We start from the raw sequence: 20,895 nt of genomic DNA, 5'->3' as shown, positions 1-20,895 counted from the left end.
TTATGTGTTTTCTCTTCCTTTTTAATCTAATGTACATCTAGGTGGCACAGGGTGCTTTTAAAAGGAATCCTGACCAATGGACTGGTGTCTGTGTATGAGCTGGATTATGGCAAACACGAATTAGTCAACGTAAGAAAAGTACAGCCCCTAGTGGACATGTTCCGAAAGCTGCCCTTCCAAGCAGTCACAGCTCAACTTGCAGGTAATTTCTGTGGAATCTGAACTCATGCTACAACAATACAATATTGTCATTTTGTCCTGGGTACTTAGCATGTACGGAATCATTGGCCTCTTGAGTTTAGATATGTTGGGTTTTTGTGTTTTTGTACTAATAATATTGCAACCATAATGGAGATAATTTTAATAATCTCTTACAGTCGTGCTCTATCATTATATCTGCTGTTTCTCTTTTCCCTACTCCTTCTGTCTCTGGTTTCAAGCATGAGTATATTTCTAAAGCTGTAATCTTAGTACAGGTATAACACTGCATTCTGCTTTTCTTCATCTAGTATTGTTTTCTAATGACTTTCTGGGTGGTTTTTTGGTTTTCCTACTTTAATGGATGCAAAAATTCTATTTAATCAATACTTCCCTATTGATGAACATTTTTATTGTAATATCAAGAAAAACCCTGCATCTTTATACTAGCTAAAATGAACCAAAAAACAATGGAAACAACCTATTATAATAACCAATGGGAGGATCATACTTTATTATTATTGCATAAGTTATAATACATGATAGAGTATTATGCAATCTTAAAACATTCGTGTGTCATGGAATATATGACCATTTTCATGACCAAGTGAGTTTCCAGTTTGCAGCACAACTAACAGCATACAAGTGAGCAATTTCACCACATTCACATCAGCCTCTTGATTATCATTAAAATGTGAATAACCAATTTAACAGACATACAATGACACCTCTTTGTAATGTGGTCTAATGAGACTTCCCTTTTACCTTTTGGGAAAGCAGTGCAACTGTTGATGGCTCCCCCGTGAGCACCCTACCATTATGTAGCATGAGCAGCTGGATGAAGCTCAGCCCAGAGGCCTGTAGCATTAGCAGAGGGTTTTGAGGCCCAAATTGCTGAGGGGTGCCTCCCTGATACCTTTGCTGCTGCTCACAGTCCTCAGCACCTTGCCCCATCTGTGGAACACAGTGACAGAAGTGATGTGATGTCAGCAATGAAAGAAATTGTGTATATAGGTTCTTCTTTTACTTATTGACCAGCTTTTATTGGAAGGCTATATATTGCCTTATTTTGAAATATTTGCCAGCTTCTCTGTGTCTTCCTACTAGAATTCAAGGGAAATGCCCATGGTAATTGGATATAAAGAAAAAATAACACTTTCATGTAGCATGACCACCAGTTAGTCTGCTTTAGACTCAAACCTTCTTCAGATTTAATGTGTTTTTTTTTTTTTTCGTTTTCACTTTCTAATGTTCAGGTTTTCCTAACAACACGTTTTGTTAAACATGACAGTTATACTCCCCAGAGAAGGCTTCTCTGTGAAGAATGAGTGCATGGCACCATCATCCCCATCACCAGCATTGTGGCTAAGAGTTGTTGGTGCTTATGGTGTGCTAAGCAACCTACCAGTCACTTTAGAGCTTTCTTCCTGTTTAATATGTGCATTTGGTGCTACAAATTTCCCTCTAAGTACAGCTTTGACTGCATCGCACAAATTTTGATGTGCTGTATTTTCATTTAGCTCAAAATACTTTTTAATTTCTCTTGAAATGTATCCTTTGACCCATGTGTTATTTAGAATTGTGCTTAATCTCTAAGTATTTGGGGATTTTCCAGCTATCTTTCTGTTACTGATTTCTAATTTAATTCCATTGTGGTCTCAGAGAAAACATTGTATTATTTTTAAATTGTTAATGTGTGTTTTATTTCCCAAAATGTGGTTTGTCTTGGTGAATGTTCCATGTGAGCTTGAGAAGAATGTATAATCTGCTGTTTTGGGATGAAGTAGTCTACGGATGTTAATTTCATCCGGTTGACTTATGATGCTGTTGAGTTCAACTATGTCCTTACTTACATTTATGTCTTCTGGATATGTCCATTTCTAATAAAGGGGTTTTAAAATCTCTACCTATGAGAGTAGATGCTTTCATTTCTCCTTGCAGATCTATCTGTTTTTACCACATGTATTTTGATGCTTTGTTGTTAGGTGCATGTACATTAAGGATTGGTATGTCTTCTTGGAGAATTGATCCTTCTACTGTTATGTAATGCCCCTCTTTAGCCCTGATAACTTTTCTTGCACTGAAGTGTGCTCTGCCTGAAAGGAATATACCTACTCCTGCTTTCTTTCAATTAGTGTTAACATGGTATATCTTTCTCCATCCCTTTACTTTTACTCTATATGTGTCTTTGTAGTTAAAGTAGTCTTCTTGTAGATAATATGTAGTTGGTTCTTATTTTTTTATTTACTCTGACAGTCTCTGTCTTTTAATTAGTGTATTTAAACTATTGACATTTAAAGTGATTATTATTATAGTAGGGTTAACATCTACCATATTTGTTGCTGTTTTCTATTTGTTTTCCTTGTTCTTTGCTTATTTTTGTCTTCTACACTTTTTCTGCTTTTTGTGATTTTAATTGAGAATTTTAAGTAATGCCACTTTCTCTCCTTTATTAGGATATCAATTATACCTCAATTTTTTCTTTTTCTTAGTGGGTGCCCTAGAGTTTGCTATATACAGTTAGAACTAATCCAAGTCCACTTTCATGTGACATTACACTGTTTCATAGACAGTGCAAGTACTGTATAATAACAAAATAATCTTAATTCCTTCCTCCAGGCTCCTGTATCATTGCAGTCATTTACTTCACTTACATATAAGCACATACGCACACACATGCGCACACACACACACACACACATACAGAACCAAATACATTTTTGCTATTATTTTGAATAAACCCTATCTAGTAGGTGAATTAAGAAAAAGAAATTTAAAAGTTTTACTTTACCTTCACTTATTCATTCTCTGATTTTCTTTGTGTCGATCTGAATTTCTGACCTATATTATTTTCCTTCGCTGAAGAACTTCTTTAATATTTCTTCCAAGGCAGGTCTGCTGGCAACAAATTCTCCCAATTTTTGTTTGTCTGAGAGTCTGTATTTCTCCTTTACTTTTGAAGGATAATTTCATAAGGTACAGAACTCTAGCTGGTCGGTTTTTTCCTTTCAACACTCTAGTCTCTTCTTGCTGTGTGATTTCTGAGAAGTCAGATGCTTCTCTGAGAAGTCAGAACAAAGATAGGAATCTTTGTTCTTCTATGGATAAGGTGGTTTTTTACTTCTGGCCTCTTTCAAGATTTTTGTTTATCTTTGATTTTCTAAAGTTTGAATGTGATATGCCTAGATATATTTTGGTTGGGGGCATTTATCTTGCTTGGTGTTCTCTGAGCTTCCTGGATCTATGATTTAGTGTGTGACGTTAATTTGGAGAAATTCTCAGTCATTATTGTTTCAAATGTTTCTGTTCCTTTCCCTCCTTCTCATTATGCATTTGTTACACCTTTGATAGATCTTAGATTTTTGTTGTTTTTTTCAGTCTTTTTTCTCTTTGCTTTTCAGTTTTGAAAGTTTCTGTTGTCATATCCTTGAACTCAGAGATCTTCCCTCAGCCAAGTCCAATCTATTAAGAAGCCCAAGACATTCTTATTTTCTTTTATAGTGTTTCTGACCTCTAGCATTTCTTTTTTTTGAGACAGAGTCTCACTCTGTCGCCCACACTGGAGTGCAGTGACACAATCTTGGCTCACTGCAACCTCCTCCTCCCAAGTTCAAGCAATTCTTCTGCCTCAGCCTCCTGAGCAGCTGGGACTATCTGCGCGCACCACCACACCCGGCTAATTTTTGTATTTTTAGTAGAGACAGGCTTTTCACCATGTTGGCCAGACTGTTCTAGAACTCCTGACCTCGTGATCCGCCAGCTTTGGTGATCCTCCTGCCTTAGCCTCCCAACGTGCTAGGATTACAGGTGTGAGCCACCGCACCCAGCCCACATTTCTTTTTTATTGTTTCTTAGAATTTCTATCTTTCTGCTTCCCTTTTCCATCTGTTCTTAAATTTTGTCTGCTTTTCCATTAACAATGGTACATATTAATCGTAGTTGTTTTAAATTCCTGGTCTGATTATTTCTAGCATTCCTGCCATATCTGACTCTGATTCTGATGCTTGCTCAGTCTCTTCGAACTGTGTTTTTTCCCTTCCATATCACTTGTTGTTCTTTGTTGAAAGGTGGACATGATACATTGGGTAAAAGGAAATCTGGGTAAATAAGACTTTTGTAATGTAGCAGCAGCAATGTGTGTCTAGGGTGTGAGGGATGTTCTGTCGTCCTATGATTAGGTCTCAGTCTTTTGTTGAGCCTGTGCCCCTGGACTGGGAACTTCACCAGTACTCCTTAGGGTTTTTCCCCCCAGCTTAGGTGGAGCAGGATAGCTAGAGGGGAGTGGAGTTGGGTATTTCCCTTCCCCCAGGAAAGTTAAGCTTTATAAAACCCTGGCAGGTCAGGCTCTGGTAAAATAGTTTCTTCTGAGGACAGGGCTTGTTAAGAAAAACAGAAAGCTCTGGTGTATTTAAAAATGTTCCTTTTCTCCTCCACCAACTGGAAGCATGAGGTGATTTTTCCCTGATATTCACTGTGAGTACCAGGTAGTGCTTCTGGAGGTAAAACTCTCAAAAGTGTGGGAGTCAGGGTCCTATAACTGGGTTCCCCTGGAGTTTTTAACTCTCAGACTTATTTACATGTACCCCCAGCAATTTGTCAATTACAGTTTAGGGTTCCCGCCTCCGGTTTCCAGGCCTCTGCTCCTTGGTTTCTGCTGTAGTATGCTTTGACGCTCAGTATCTTCCTGTCTCTCTGGTTTTGGGGACAGTGAATTGCCTTGTGACCTTCCTTCTCTGATGGACCTAGCAATAGTTGTTGATATTCTGTTTGTTCAACTTTTTGTTTCTTGTAAAGAGGCAGTAGCAACTTCTAAGCTTTTACGTGCCAGATGGGTAGGCAGGAGTTCTACCAACTGCTTTATTTCATTGAACTCTCCCCATGCTGGGAGGCTTAGGTACTGTTACTGTAACTATCATACACATCAGGGAACAGCAGCTTAGTGAAGTTAAATATCTTGTCCAAGATCCCACAGCTTTAAACTCAGCACTCTGCCCTTTCAGTGTGTGCCTTTCTTCACTGTATACTTCCTTCTCCATGAAAAGTGTGATTTTTGAAGTCAAAAGGCCGAGATTCAAGTCATTTAACTTCTAAACCTACCCCATGATTATTTATAAAATTACCAGTAAATCCTTATCCTGCCTGTGTGACTGAACTAATACGTGGATCAGATGAAAAAGTGAATATGAAATTGCCTTGTGAACTAAAACACATAGTCCAAATGCATGAAAGTTTCTTTGTCTACTTACATCTGAAACAGCGTTGCTGTTGGGTCCCATCCGTGTACTCAGTTCCTTTTCTAGGCTAACCCCTGCCAAGCCTTCTTTCTTCCTAGTGACTTGCTCCTAAGTCACAAAGTCTTCCTGGGCATAACATTATCCATTTTGAAGGGAGGACCTCCATTTTATAATTAATTGAAATCATATGTACCGGAACTATTAAACTATGCGTGGTGAAGAGTACGTCTCTCTTGGGCCAACATAGGCATCCACTAGAGAGAAGTGACGTAGACTAGAAGTTTCATGGAAGTCACCGGTCGTGACATGGCCATTGGAGTCATCACTTTGGTAGACTTGGTTCACACCTAGCCAAGCCCTTTGACATATTTAGGAATATCTCTAGATGCAAAGGAGTTCTGTGGACTCTAAGTGGAACCCATGGGAATGCCCTGAGTGTTTAAATTGGAATGCTTTAAGGATTCTCCAGGGACCTTGGCATTACCCCTTACCCGCTCACAAATGGGATCACTGGATGCCCACCCTCTCAGGGTTCCCAGTGAGCTGTTGCTTCATTGCATCTGGCCTTGACACGGGCATTCTTTGCATCAGTGCACCATGGCTGTGCATAAAATTTGCTGAATCCTAAAAGAAAGGGAGCCATACTGTGGAATCATCTTTTACCTTGCCAATGGGTTACTTTTTTCTTTTATATAACATGGCTCAAAGATTGTCAGGGCTGCTGCAGATAAAATGAAATTTCTAGGCTTCTCTTGTGAGAGATTAATAATCAAAGAATTTAGCCCATTTGCTATATAGATAGCAAGTCTTAAAAAATTATGTCTGAAACTTCCATACCTTCATTACTTTGGGGCATAATTTACAGTTTATGTAATCCAGTATATGTGGACTTAATTTTAATTGTATTTCTTGAAATATATATACTTTTTTTTTTTGAGACAGAGTCTCACTTTGTCACCCAGACTGGAGTGCAGTGACACAATCATGGCTCACTGCAGCCCTGACCTCCCAGGCTCAAATGATCCTCCTCCCTTAGCCTCCTGAGTGGCTGGGACTATAGGCACAGGCCATCACACCCTGCTAACTTTTGTATTTTTTGTAGAGACAGGACTGGGGCTATGTTGCCCAGGCTGATCTTGAACTCCTGAGCTCAAGATATCTACCCGCCTTGGCTTCCCAAAGTGCTGGGATTACAGGTGTGAGCCACTGTGCCTGGCCAATATATACTTTCTTGTCCCAACTTTGTTTTAAAATCTAATTTAGAATTCTCTAACTTGATTTCTCGTGATCTGATCCAACCAGGTTCTTTTATCGTAGGTGAGGCCTGAGAGATCAGCTGATTTGCCCAAGACCACACCACCCGATAGAGGAAGAGCTGGGAATAGTAACTCAGTCTCTTGACTTTCAGTTCAGTGCTTTTCCCACGATGCTGTGTATAATTTTAAATAACTATACCGTAAATGAATCATACAATAATTCTTTTTTCTTTTTTACGATATTTGGTCCATCAGAAAAAAAATTTTAATGAGAGAAATGTCATTTAATATGATACATTTTATTCTGACTGTTATTAGTTTAAATATGCATATACTTTATGTATGGGGGTTGTGCAGTAGTCATTATTACCTCATTTTATAATACAATGTTAAGTCTCAAGTGAAACTTGTTTTTCAGTTAAAGGTTTCCAGAGTGACTCCATTCAGAGTAGAAAAACTATAAGCTGGAGTGGTTTAAGATTGTTTAGTAACCGTTTTTCAGTTGAGGCAAGTCTAACCTGGGATGCTTAAGCTACTTTGGATTGACTAAACAATTTTCCATCATAATGGATCAAAGAAAAGCTCCTTTGACTCCTCACTGCCCCCTCTTCCTGTCTTCCTCCTAGGAGTGAAGTGCAACCAGTGGTCTGAGGAGGCTTCAATGGTGTTTCGAAATCATGTGGAGAAGAAACCTCTGGTGGCACTGGTGCAGACAGTCATTGAAAATGCTAACCCTTGGGACCGGAAAGTAGTGGTCTATTTAGTGGACACATCGTTGCCAGACACCGATATCTGGATTCATGATTTTATGTCAGAGTATCTGATAGGGCTTTCAAAAGTTAATTAATGACTGCTCTGAAACCTTGACAACTAATTCAGATTTTTTAGCAATAACAAAATGTAGTAGGCTTAAAAAAAATCTTATCTCTGCTACATGGCTCTGACTGCTGTGGGGGATTGAAAAGAATATGCTTATGTTTGATGAAAGATATTTAACAAGTTTTGTTTTAACAGAGTTGACTTTTCGAAGAAAATTGTACTTGAATTATTACTATAATATTAGAATAAAAATGTTTATCAATATAAAAGCTGACTACCTTGTAATTTCTAGGCTTAATGATCTTAAGATGAAAGCTTCCATTTCATGTTGTCTTCCTTGCAGAGCTGGGTTCTTCTCCAGTTAAGCTGAGCCTATTATGACTGAACTCTACCCTGATGTAGTAGTGTATCTCAAAGTAAGTGATCCTCAAAGCATGTGAGGACTTATCCTGAGTCTTCACACATCAGCATTTCTAGAGGAGCAGCCCAGGCAAACCAGCGTGACCCTCAACCTGAATCCTGAGTGGCTTCTCTTCTCATTGCCCACAGAGTCCGGCTAGGACCCAGGCTTTCCACAGTCCTACCCAACCTCCTTATCTACTACTCCCTGCCACACTGTACCTTTATTTGGTCACTGAACCCCTGCTCATTCCATTCTGTCAACCTGCATCTCATTCTCCTCCCATCATTTTTGCTTGTCAGTGTCCTGCCTGACCTCCTGGACCAACCATGAAGCTTTCTCTGGTGCCTCTTTCTACTCCATTGTACTTTGATCATGCCTTTCTTGGTGCCCATATGTCACTGTGCTTTATAGTATATGACTAGTCTGTGCACCGATTATCCCAGCTAGATCATGGCCCCCCTGAAAGAGGGACGGGTCTTAGTCATCTCCGGTGATATACTGGTAAATGTTTGACAACTGGTTCTGTTGGGTGGGGAGCTGAGCCTTGATTTGTAGTGTCTGAAAATTCTCATATCGTAAATAGTCCCACCATTGTTGATTTTCAGCTAATAATATGACATGACTGAATGTGGAGTTGGGAAGAGACTCACCTAAGCAGCTCTTGAGACCCCATATGACAGGCTCTCCAGCATATCACCGTCTGAGCATCCACAGCCATCAGAATGGCATCTTACACACATCAGGCACTCCTTTTGTGCTTGCTAATTGATGGACAGATAGATTGGTAGACAGATTATAGGCTTTAGCAGTGGTCCAGAGATGAGGTGGGGAGGCCCTGGACTAAGAGTGGAGCAATGGTGTTGAAGAAAAAGTGTTGATGACCTTGTAAAGGTTTTCATTATAATTATTACACAGCTTAGATACAGATTGGGAAGAGTGAAGCCAAGTCTTAAGGTATGAGAGCCTAGGACCTTACTCAGATGGAGTGGGGGAGTGGGAAGCTTAAAAATTTGATTTTGAACACACTGAATTTGAGCTAATAGACTTCCATGTGAAGATATGCAGAATCTTGGAAATGTGGAATAAACTTCAGGGGCAAAAACCTGGCTGGAAATAAAAATTCTCGAAGTTACTTGTTTGTTTTTATTTGAGAAAAATCTAGAAAAAAATGAGAACAGAAAGAGGAAGGTAGAGACCAGATGTTTGAAGTTTTTCATTTTAAACATGTCAGAATTATCTCTAGCTTTTTAAAACTCAGTATTTACAACAAGTGATTGAAAATTCAGGAATACTGAATGCCAGTGATTAATCATTTATGATGAAATAAAAATATCCCAACACAGACATGTTTAAGTGAAATAAACTGTTATGTTTTTAATAATTGTTTCATTCCCTAACAAAAAAAATGCAAAAATCCTCAAATTGTCTACAAGTTAGGAAAAGGTAGTTTCTATTTCACTGACTTTAGAAATGTTTCCATTACTTTTTAAAATAAAGCAATAAATTGTTTCTTGAGGTAACCACAAAATTAGTGCTAAGTCAGTGTGACACAAACAAATGTGAACCCTTCCTCATACCATATTCAAAAGTCTATTCTAGGTGGATTGAAAACCTAAACATTGGCCGGGCATGGTGGCTCATGCCTGTAATCCCAGCACTTTGAGGTGGGTGGATCACTTAAGGCCAGGAGTTTGAGACCAGCCTGGGCAACGTGGAAAACCCTGTCTCTACCAAAAAATTAGCTGGATGTGGTGGTGCACACCTGTCGTCCTAGCTATTCAGGAGGCAGAGGTGGGAGGATCACCTGGGCCTAGGAGGCAGAAGGTGTAGTGAGCTGAGATCACGCCACAGCACTCCAGCCTGGACGACAGAGACCCTGTCTCAAAAAAGAAAAGAAAAGAAAAGAAAAGAAAACCTAAACATGAGGCTGGGCACAGTGGCTCACGCCTGTAATACCAGCACTTTGGGAGGCTGAGGCGGGAGGATTGCCAGTAAATATGAAGTGATGCTCAACCCATTAGAATATAGGGAAATGCACGTTTGAACTTCAATGAGATACCGTTACTCACATACCTAAATTTCTAAAGTGTTTCAATTTTTGTTACTTCCAAGTGTTGTTGAAGATGAGAAACTACACTGTACAATGGTACTACGACTTTGGAAGAGTTCAGCCTTATCTCTGCTGAAGTTGAGGTTAGGCTTTCTCTATCACCCAGCACTTCCAAAAGCAGGCTGTGTGCGTGGACAGGAGGATTCTGGCAAGGAATGTTCACAGCAGCACTATTTGTAATAGCTAAAACCTGCAAACAACCTAAATGCCCATTAATAGTCAAATGGATTTTTTTGAAACACTGTGGTATATTCATACAATGGAAAACCACAGCTGCACGAAACCACAGATTAACAACAGAGTTGAACAAATGAAGACAAACTACAGAGGGAAGAAAAAAACAAGGACATGATGGCCATAAGGGTCAAGGAAGTGATCATCTTTAGAGAGGAGTTGGGACCCAGGAGGGACAGGTTGGCTTCTGGGCTGTGGGCAGTGTTCTCTGAGTGATGGTTGCACAGGTGTTCACGTTGTAAAAAGTCATGAAGCTGCACGTTTATTTTGTTTACACATACAACATAACTTGTGTGTTCTTATATGTTTGATTCACAACAAAAATGTTTTAAAATAATCTGAAATACTAAATCATTGCTTATTTTAAAATGTATGGCATATACCCCTTGAAAACAGCGTTCTGTTATAATTGTGAGGACTTTAGAGGAATTCATTTTCTTGAGAAACAAAATTTGGTTAATGAGTGGCTCTCATTAGTAATCTATACATCAGGATTAAGAGCTGATTTTATTAAGGTCTATCCCACCAAAAGTTCTCCCATAATAATCCAAAATAAGACGTTTTCCTATTTCTTTATAAATTCCTTTGCATGAGCCATTTGTTTATTAAAACACTTAAAATTGTGTTTGGGATAAACTACCTAAAGTGGTTTGTTCTGAAAAAATAAATAAAAAGCCTTTTAAGAACGTGGGTCATTTTGTTGCGGTCATTTAAAATCAGTATTTTAGACACTCCACTCGCTCTCAGTGTAGAGAGAATGCATTCGATTGCGTGGATTGCGTGTTGAAACTACGTGTTGACAAAACGATCGCCGTTAAAGCTTGCGGCTCAGAGCCCACCTGGCCGCGCTGCTCTGAGACTGAGGGAGCGGCGCTTCAATCAGAGGTGAAGGTGCAGCGGCCGCTTAGCTGGCTTTGGTCCATCACTATTGGGGACTTCAGATTCTCAAAATCTGAATTCTGGACCCCACAGGAATGCAAATCTGCCCACCTTTTCCCACAAAACTCTACCGTTGTTCAAACTCTTCCTGGTACCAGCGGGGAAGCGCAGACCCAGGCAGGGTCCGGCGCTAGCTCGGCTGCAGCCGGACTCCCCGGCGCTCCCCTCCCAGGGCCGCGTCCGGACGGGGAGGTGCGCTGCGCCCCGGCGCCCCCGAGTGGAGGGGGAGAGAAGGAGGGAACCGGCGGCGGGCGGGGCGGGGCGCGGTGACAGCGCGAGCCGGGCCCGCCCCTGGCTCCCACCCCCGGAGCCCACAGCGCCCGCCCGCCCGCGGCCGCCCGGGAGCTTGTCCAGCCCCGCGCTGCGCTCGCCCGCCCGCTGCCCGCCGGAGCACTGCGGCCGCCGCCCGCGTCCATCTGCCCGCTGCCCGCGCCCGTCCCGCCGCCCGCCGCCCGCGCCCGCGCCGGCCCCGCCGCTCTGCGTCCGGGTAAGCCCCCACCCCGCCTGGGGTCCCCTTCGCGCTCGCGGGGCTCCCTGCCCCCGCTCCGGGGCCTCAGCCATATCTGGGCAAAATATTCAGCTGTCGCCGCCGCCGCCAAGAGGGACTGAGCGTGGCTCCCTCTATAAATAGCTGCCGCCTCGGGTTGCCTCTGGGGCTGGGGAGCCCGGGTCTCGGGGTCCCGAGCCCGGCGCTAGCGACCCCGCCTCCCCGAGCTCGCAGTCCTGGCCAGGGCGCCCTCCGCTCTGGACCTCCGCACCGCGTCTGTGAAGGCGAGAAAGACCCGGGGTTCTGGAGGAGCGGTGCCCCGGGCTGGGGTCCTGGCGGAGGGGCGCACCCGCTGCCCGCAGGACTCCAGCGCGGCGGGGCTCTGCGCCCGCGGGGCGCTCTGCTGGGTACAGGTGCCAGCCCGAGCGGGGCTCGGGGGCGCGGCCTCTTTTCCGCCTGCAAGAGTCTGGGGGTGGGAATGGGGGCGTAAGGGCTTGACTGGATGTGGAGCCCAGGTTCGCAATGAGAGTGTTTGGAGCAGGAGAAGTTTCCCAAACTGTGGGAGACAAGGTTTAAAGCACCACGACACGCGCTACGCGGCCAAGTGGAGCTGGAAAGAGCTTGAAGGCGGGAGCCCCAGGTTGTCGCCGGCTCTTGGCCAGGCCTTGGCAATCCCCCTCTTGTTTCTGGATCTCGGTTTCCCATTTGTAGGGGCGAGGTTTGGTAGCCGCGATGAAGCTGGGAGCCCGGGCCGTGAGAGCCGCAGGGCGCTCTTGACCGCCTGCGCTCCCCCCACCTGTTCACCCGCTCGGGCCTGGGACGCTGGGGTCCCAACCGCGCACATCCGGAGAGGCTGCAGAAATCGGAGACTGGCTGCCCCAGACCCGATCGTATCCTGGGACCCACTAAGGCCCTCGGATATCCTAAGCCGTACAATCCTAGGAAGGGCACTTTTGGGGTGCCTATGAGCATCTCTCTGCTGCGTAGCCGCCATTGCCTTGGCAAAGCAGCCTGTGAGCCACACAGCTTCAGATGCGATGAGCTGGGCAGGGGTAGGGGTTCCAGTCCAGCCGCTCCCTGGCCACAGTTTCCCGGTCTTTACCGCGCCTATGATGCGTCCTCCAACCTGCGCAGCGCCGCCCCCTCCTACACCCTTCACCCACCGCTGCTATTATAGACCCTGTCTCTGGCCCTCGCCCTATGTCCTCAGACTCTCGGAGACCACCTGGCCCAAGCTCCTCCGTGTCTGAATCGCAGAACCAGACCCTGAACCCAGGTGCTGGGCCCTCAGCGTGAGAACCCCTAGGGACCCCACCCCATCTCTCTTCCAGAGGTGACTGCCATTTTGTCCTCCGTGCAGGGCCGCAGAGCCCCCTGCTCAAGGTCACACAGGACCTGTCACGCCAGAAAGTCTGCAGTCTCCCAGCCTTTCCCATCTCTTTCTGAACCCTTCCCACTGCTCAGGCAGGTCCGGGAGCTCTGGCAGTGCCTGATCAATGCCCCCTTTTCTTGAATCTGCTGCTCTTCTGGACTTTACCTTGTCTAGACAATAGTGCCCTCGTCCTGAAGTTTCCTTTTTGCTTCTACTTTACGTTGTATTATATGTTTTTTTTTCTAAAGCCATCTCAAAGACTTACAGATAAAGAATTAACGGGAAACGGAGCTAAATAATAGTTTCCATCAGTTAGAGCCACACAACCAACAGGCAGAGTGAAAACAAGAACACTGTCACTTTGGTGTATTATCTTTAATGAGCTAGTCTTACAAACCCGTGTTTTAGAAAGTCATTGGCCCTTGAGTTCCTCCCAGCCTAAGACGAAAGCCAGTGTCCTCTAAAAATAGCCTCCGCCCCACCTTATCAGGGTCTCACACCTTCTCCCTCCTCCAGGGTAGGGCGTATTCTTGCAGCTCAGCAAAAACAGAAAACACAAAGTAGGTGTGGCAGCTCTGAGCACTGGGAGGTGGACTGGCCTGGAGGTTAGGATACCCGGCTTCAGTCCCAGTTCTGCCACTCACTCAGAGCAACCTTGAACAACAAGGGGGTGGACAAGATGGTCTCTAGTGGACCTGGAGTGGGGAGGGCTTGGAGTCCCCCCTGGAAGCCTTTCTAGCATGACCCACCCTGTAAGGAGGAGCTGGGGAAGGAGTGAGAGTGGCTTTCCCAAGTGCCAAGGGAGGACTGAAATGGGCAGTGTCACTTGCTGTGAAGAGACAGGAGTAGGGGATGAGGACTGGGAAAGGACCATCAGGATTGGCAGGGATCATGAGTGACTTTGACCAGGGCATTGCAGCAGGCTCAAAAAATGGGATCTGCCAGTGACCCAGCCTGTCTGAGCCTCGTTTCCTCCTCTATACAATGGAGATAACAGTAGCCCCATTTCACAGGGGCTGCTTGTGGGAATTAAGTGAGATGATTCAGGGTAAGTCCTCAGCCCAGAGCCTGATATTGCAATGATATAATTAGCTGTGGTGAGGGGCAAAGGCAGGTGCTAACGGGAGCTGAAGAAGTTCTCCACTTCTTCAGGCTGTAGGCTGAGAAGGCTCTCCACAGAGCCTGCAACTCTTTCTAAAAGCTTGGACGAGACAGGAAGGGAGAGGCAAGGCAGCAGGAACTGAGGACAAGGGACAGAAGGGAGGCAGGCATTCTAGGATAAAGAGTATGGCAAGAAGTGAGAAGAACCCAGTAGAGAGGAGAGAGTTAAAGGAGAATCTAAAAGGTGTGCCCATAATGAGGATTGGGGACCTTCTGTAGTGACTTGCAGAATGTCACAGACTCTGCAGGTGGCCTTCATCCCCTGGAATGAACAAAAAAAGGTAAAATGAAGGAGATCCTGGCTCAGACCCATGTGTCTCTGGCAGACCAGTATCTGCGATGGAGGATGGTGATGGGCCGTGAAGGGTGTTTTGACCCTGCTCATGGGCTTCATGACCTTGGCTTACTTATTTCTGAAATGACATCATCTATCGATGACTCCTGCTGAGCCCAGTCATAATGGCCTTTTCCAGTCAATGTTTTGAGTTTTGGGTCTTACTAATGGACCAGCCAGGCTGCCAACATTTCTAAAGAGGCCAGTTCACTCTTCCCTTAAAGCCAGAACACCAGATACATCAATTATTGGGCTGCTAGGAGCCATTATCAGTTTAAAACCACAGGCCTCTTTCTATGGAAAAGCATGAACCAGATAGCACAATTCCAGGACCATTTCCTCTCTTTTGTTTTGTTTTGTAAAATCTTCCTTTGGCTAATCATGATAGAACCTGATTCTCTTTGCTCTTAATGACAATGAGAGAATGAGCTCATTGGAGTCAACTTAGGACACGGTCTGGGAGGTTTTCTTTCGTGTTAGGTGGTGGTGGGTCTTTGTCTGATCTGAAAAACTAAACAAACTCAAGCATGCCTTTTGTTTCTCCTTCTCTTATGTCCTTTTGGTTTTCTTTCGGAGAAAAAAAATGATTTGTGAACGGGTTGGACATTACCATCTGTGAGGAGGAAAGAGGGAGGGAGAAGGAGACAAGGGCTTTCGTCCATCCACCCACGTCCATCCCTGTCTCAGTTCATGTTCTCAGGGGCCCCAGCCTCAGGCCCCACTCACTCTGGGGCTTCAAGGGTGGTGACCCCAGGGCCCTTTCTAGCGATGATTCTGGAGGGCGATGAGTTGTGACCACTCCATTGTTGCTCTCCATGCCCAAAGGAATGAAGGAAAGCAGAACTGCCTCTTGGCATCCTTCAACCTCCTTCATAGACTCATCGCTGCTGCCCATCCCTTTGCTGTTGGTGCCTTGGTGCTACTCCTACCCCTATTCTCTTTCCACCGCACACTCTCTCACAGTCTCATTCACTCCCACAATCCAATCACCTCACAACTCCCTAATTCTTGCATCAAGCTGGACTGCGCTCCTCATCTACAGACGTCTCTGCCTCCTGATTCTTTTCTCTTCACCACCCCATTCATTTGCCCACCAAGTCCTGTCAATGCTACCTTCCTTAATTTCTGTTACATCCGTTTATATCGCCACATCCACTATCCCAGTTAGGACTTCATCTCTCCCGTAAGCTGCTCTCAGAGCCTCTTAAAGGTATTTCTGCCTCAAGTCATTAATTCTTTCTTCCATGCTGCTCTTAAAAGATCTTCACTTGCATCAATTCTCTCCCTTCAGGAACTCCCCATTTCCTAAGGGATAAAGACCAGATTCCTTAGCCTCTAAGACCAGGCCTCAAGCTACTACTCCAAAATCATCTCTAGGCACTCCTCCAAATTCTCTTTACCTTCTGGTCATGGCAAAAGCATGCTGTGCCTTCATGCCTCCCTGCCTTTCCCCTGCTGTTCTTTCAGCCTTCAGTGCTGTTCTCCTTCCTCTCAGCCTATGAACTTGTAATCACCCTTAAAAGCAAAGTTCTTCACTGACTTACCTGTACCCCCGTAGCCCCCTGTGCCAACTTAGAGCACCAGCCAGAGTGTGTTCTAAATGGAATCACCCAGTGATGTATCTCTGTCTCTGGCTAGACTGAAAGCTCCCTGAGGACCAAGTTTCTGGCTCGTTTATTTCTGCTTCCCCATGTGCAGCTCAGAGCTTAATGTTTGACATAGTACAGGCACTTCAGGTTTTAATAAATGGCTGACCACCAAATGAATGAATGAATGAATGAAGGAATGCATGAAATAAATGAATGAAGGCTCTGTGATAACCGTGACAGTCACACAACACCAACCAGCATTTACAGCATGTTCTCCTACCCAACCAAATCATCAGCTCTGTGAGGGCAGAGACTATGCCTACTCTGCTCCCCACTGCCAGCTCCCCAGCTCCTACCAGCCCCATCAGGATAAGTAGCTAGTGTGTGAATCCATGAGCTCATTTGAAATTCACAGTAACCTCATGAGGCAGGAACAGCAAGTGTTGTTACCTACCTTTTGTAATAAGACAGGGCACCCTAGTAGGAATTGTCCCAGGTCATCCAATTGTCCCAGGTCATCCAATTCCAGAAAACTGAAGTGCTCTCCAGGGTTTGACAAACTTGAGAAATGAGTCTTCTTGTTTTATATCTGTGCTTCTCTAACTTTAATGTGCATTGAAATCACTTGGGATCTTTTCAGAAATGCAGATTCTGGTTCAGTAGGTATGAGATGGGGCTTGAGATTTTGAGTTTCTAAAAAGCTCTTTGTTTGTAATAAATTCTAACAAGTTGATTATAAAATAAGCTTAATAATTCCTAATAAGCTCTAATAAACATCCAATAAGGTAGTGTTGATTAGTGTCTACAAATCACCACAATTTGAACAACAAGGTGAGTGCTAGTTGCCACAAAGCTTCCTCCTGGCCATTGCATTAAGATAGTGGCTTTTAAAATCTATGAATGAATTCATTTGTGCCCTGGATCAAAATCAAGGGCTCTTTCTGGTCAACAAACTTCTTGCAAGTTTGGATCTATGAGCACCGGATGGGTGCCTGGCTAGTGCTGGAGTGGAAACCTGAGACACCTGAGACCCTAAGACATCAAAACCACTCAGAGGTGTGCAAAGTGAAGGTGAGAGAGAGGGAGACATAGGACAGACTTCCTCCATGCAAACCAAGAGAGATTTAAAAATTCAGGATGGATAGCAACATTGCACGCATTTGCTTATTATGGTTTTACATTGTATTCCACTTACAGCATTAAAAAGGCTTGAGATGGCTTAAAAATAAACTACATGACCAATGTAACTAGTAAGAACAGAAATTCTAAAAAGACGGGGCAGAAACCTTGAAGATTAAGCACACGAAACTCCTGGAGAATCTGATTAGAGCTTACGAATTCTTGCTCCACAAAAATGAATATATTCATATACACAACCATTTGCATATCATTTCAGGGGGTGTGTGATTGCCCTGAAGCCTATTCAAAAGTCCAGGTTAAGAACACCCGATACAGAGAATAAAGAGAGAAAATGATACCAGTGCCCTGGCTGAAGATGACAACTGTATTTGGATACTCAAATCGGCTCTGAGATGACTCATGGCAGCCAAGGGGAAAGGGGGCACGAGATGAATGGGAGAACTCTTGGTGTCTGATTGTGGAAGGAAGAACATCAATCAATCTTTCAGGAGAGGGAACTATTTTCTTAGCCCCAGTCCTCAGTATATTGTCAAGACAGGCCACTAGACAGAGGGTATAGTGGTTAGGACGGACTCCAGATCAGTCTGTGCGAGGCCAGGGAACCCAGGAGCAATGAAGGGCAGACTCAAATCCTTCATTAGTCCTTTGGGGGGCCTTAAATAGCAACTGACACGTAATGAGACACAATCTATCTTCCTGATTCACACACACACACACACACACACACACACACACACACACACACACAGACTGTGGAGACCACCTCACTGGATTCAAATCTAAGGTCTGCTACTCTCAGGTAAATTTTAATACTTTTTTTCTTTTTCTTTTTTTTTTTGAGACAGAGTCTCGCTCTGTCGCCCAGGCTGGAGTGCAGTGGGGCAATCTCAGCTCACTGCAACCTCCGCCTCCCGGGTTCAAGCAATTCTCCTGTCTCAGCCTCCCAAATAGCTGGGACTACAGGAGCACGCCACCACACCTGGCAAATTTTTGTATTTTTTTTGTAGAGATGGGGTTTCGCCATGTTGGTCAGGCTGGTCTCGAACTCCTGACGTCAGGTGATCCACCCACCTCAGCCTCCCACAGTGCTGGAATTACAGGCACGAGCCACCACACCCAGCCAACTTTTAACATTTCTGTGCCTAGTGTCCCTATCTATAAAGTGGGGTTGTTGTGGGGATGAAATTAGTTCTTACATGTAAAATGCTTAGGGCAGTGCCTGGGACATTATGTAAGTGTGAGCTGTTATATCATGGGAAGGTGGCAGCATGGAGTGCTGGTAATGGGTACTGATTGCCTGCCTGGATTCAAATCCTGGCTCTACCACTTGTTAGCTTTGTGACTTTGGTCAGTGTACTTACTGGGTTAAACAGGGTCCCCCCAAAAGTCATGCTCACCTAGCACCCCAGAATGTGACCTTATCTGGACATACGGTCTTTACAAATGTAATTAATGAAGTTAAAATGAGGTCACACTGATTAGGGTAGGTCCTAACTACCCTATGACTGGTGTCTTAAGAAGAAGAGTGGACACACGCCATTAAAAAGGCTTGAGATGGCTTAAAATCAATCTATATAGGCAGCATAACTAGTAAGAACAGATGATGATGGAGTCAGAGATGGGAGTGATATGGCTGCAAACCAAGGAATGTCAGGGATGGCCAGCAGACACCAGAAGGTAGGAATGAGGTATGGAACAGATTCCCTGTCAGAGCTTCCAGAAGGTATCAACCTGCTGACACCTCAGTTTTGGACTTCTGGTCCTCTGAACTGAGACAGAGTAAATCTCTGTTGTTTTAAGCCATCCAGTTTGTGGTCATTTATTATGGCAGCCCTATAAAACTAACATAGTCTGCACTTCAGTTTCTTCATCTGTAGAATGGGATAATAAAAGTATCTGCTTCACAATTATTAAGATTGCATGAAATAATCCATGTAAAGAGCTTAGCATTGTGCCTGGTATGCAGTAAGAACAAAACAAAGCTTGCTATTATAAGGTACAGTGACAAGTGGCCAACAGTAGCCTCAAGGATGGTGTTAATAGCCGTCTGTTATATGTCTCTAATTTATTTACTCAATGCCTTGTTGAATTTTTCTGCCATTTCCAGGTTTTGGGGGTTTGGGTTTTCTTTTTCGCTAACAGAGTTTTATTTTGTTTTGTTTTGTTTAGACAAGGTCTCACTCTGTCACCCAGGCTGGAGTGCAGTGGCTCACTGCAACCTCCACCTTCCGGGCTCAAGTGGTCTTCCCCCCAACCCCGGAAGCTGGGACCACAGATGCACGCCACCATGCGTGGCTACGTTTTTGTATTTTTAGGGGAGATGGGGTTTCACCATGTTGCCCAGGCTGGTCTCGAACTGAAAAAGGTTATACCAATATAACTTCTCTTCTGTGTGAGGACACTGGTCTCCCCACATCTTGTCAACACTGGGAATTCTCAGACTTTCAAATCTCTGTCAATCTGCTAGAACTGATGTCTCGTTCCGCGATTTGCTTTTGGATAATGACGCGTGAGTTTTGTTATTGTGTGTGTGCTCGCCGTTAACATTTCCTTTTGTGCAAATTGTTCATTCCTTTCCTCTACCCACATTTTCTGTTTTTTTATTGGAGGAATTCTTTGTCTATGAAACAAATCGGCCTTTTGTTTAATATGAAGCAAATATACGTTCCCCCAGTTAGCCATGTGCTTTTTGGTATTGTTCATATTAATTTTCATATTGGTTTTTCAGAAAATACAAAAACATGTTTCATAAAGCTCTACCTTACATTAACTCCTGCTATGAGGCAACGTGATGAAGTTCATGTTTGTAAAATGGAGACTGAGGATAGGAATGAATTCCACAAGCTTTTCTACAAGTTAGCTTTTTTTTTTTTTTTTTTGGACACTGAGTCTCACTCTGTCACCCAGGCTAGAGTGCAGTGACATGATCTCAGCTCACTGCAACCTCCACCTCCCAGGTTCAAACGATTCTTTTGCCTCAGCCTCCTGAGTAGCTGGAATTACAGGTGCCCACCATCACGCCCGGCTAATTTTTGTATTTTTAGTAGAGACGGGGTTTCACCATGTTGGCTAGGCTGGTCTTGAACTCCTGACCTCCAGGGATCTGCCCACCTCAGCCTCCCAAAGTGCTGTTACAGGCGTGACCACCACACCCAGCCTGCAGGTTAGCTTTTATTCTACCAGTGCTTTTGACTTATGGCTATCAAAGCTAATAATAATGCTAGGCATTCATTCATTCATTCATTCATTCATTCATTCATTCATTCAACGAATATGTCTTCAGCACTGGACAGGTGCAGGGCTTTGTGAAGGACCATGGGAGACAGAGATGTCTGTCCTCAAGTAACTTTTAGTCTTGTGGGAGTAAGGTAATGCAATAACTTCCAGAGAACTCTGATAGCCTCTCTTGTTTGTATTACAATCTTTGGCTTCCTAGAACTCTCTTCTGCTGGTGTGGAGGAAAATGAAATGGAAGGGGCAGACCATGGGGGAGCTAAGTGTGACCTGAACCAGAAAAGTTGCAGAGATGGGGGAGGAGTGGAGTGCAGCATGGTTTGAGGGCAGGTGGGCAGGCCCAGCTGAGACAGGGAGATGTCTTCAGACTCTTTTCCTGGAACCC

General features: G+C 44.2%; 2 protein-coding genes across 2 annotated transcripts in view; both read left to right on the top strand.

Annotated features, from left to right (window-relative positions):
- Positions 1-7,776, top strand: part of TDRD7 (tudor domain containing 7) — an 81,402-nt gene extending 73,626 nt beyond the window's left edge. Inside the window, exons 16-17 of the mRNA XM_010357650.2 lie at positions 42-202; positions 7,315-7,776. Of these exons, the coding sequence (XP_010355952.1) occupies positions 42-202; positions 7,315-7,535 (382 nt within the window). The 3' untranslated portion in view covers positions 7,536-7,776. The remainder of the gene's footprint in view (positions 1-41; positions 203-7,314) is intronic.
- A 3,738-nt stretch (positions 7,777-11,514) lies between these two features.
- Positions 11,515-20,895, top strand: part of TMOD1 (tropomodulin 1) — a 92,046-nt gene continuing 82,665 nt past the window's right edge. The window contains exon 1 of the mRNA XM_030920325.1: positions 11,515-11,680. The gene's annotated coding sequence lies outside the window, so the exon portion shown is untranslated. The remainder of the gene's footprint in view (positions 11,681-20,895) is intronic.

The sequence above is a fragment of the Rhinopithecus roxellana genome, chromosome 16 (genome assembly GCF_007565055.1).
Source record: "Rhinopithecus roxellana isolate Shanxi Qingling chromosome 16, ASM756505v1, whole genome shotgun sequence".
Lineage (NCBI taxonomy): Eukaryota > Metazoa > Chordata > Mammalia > Primates > Cercopithecidae > Rhinopithecus > Rhinopithecus roxellana.
The sequence above is the reverse complement of the archived record's forward strand: the minus strand, read 5'-3'. Positions and strand labels throughout refer to the sequence as shown.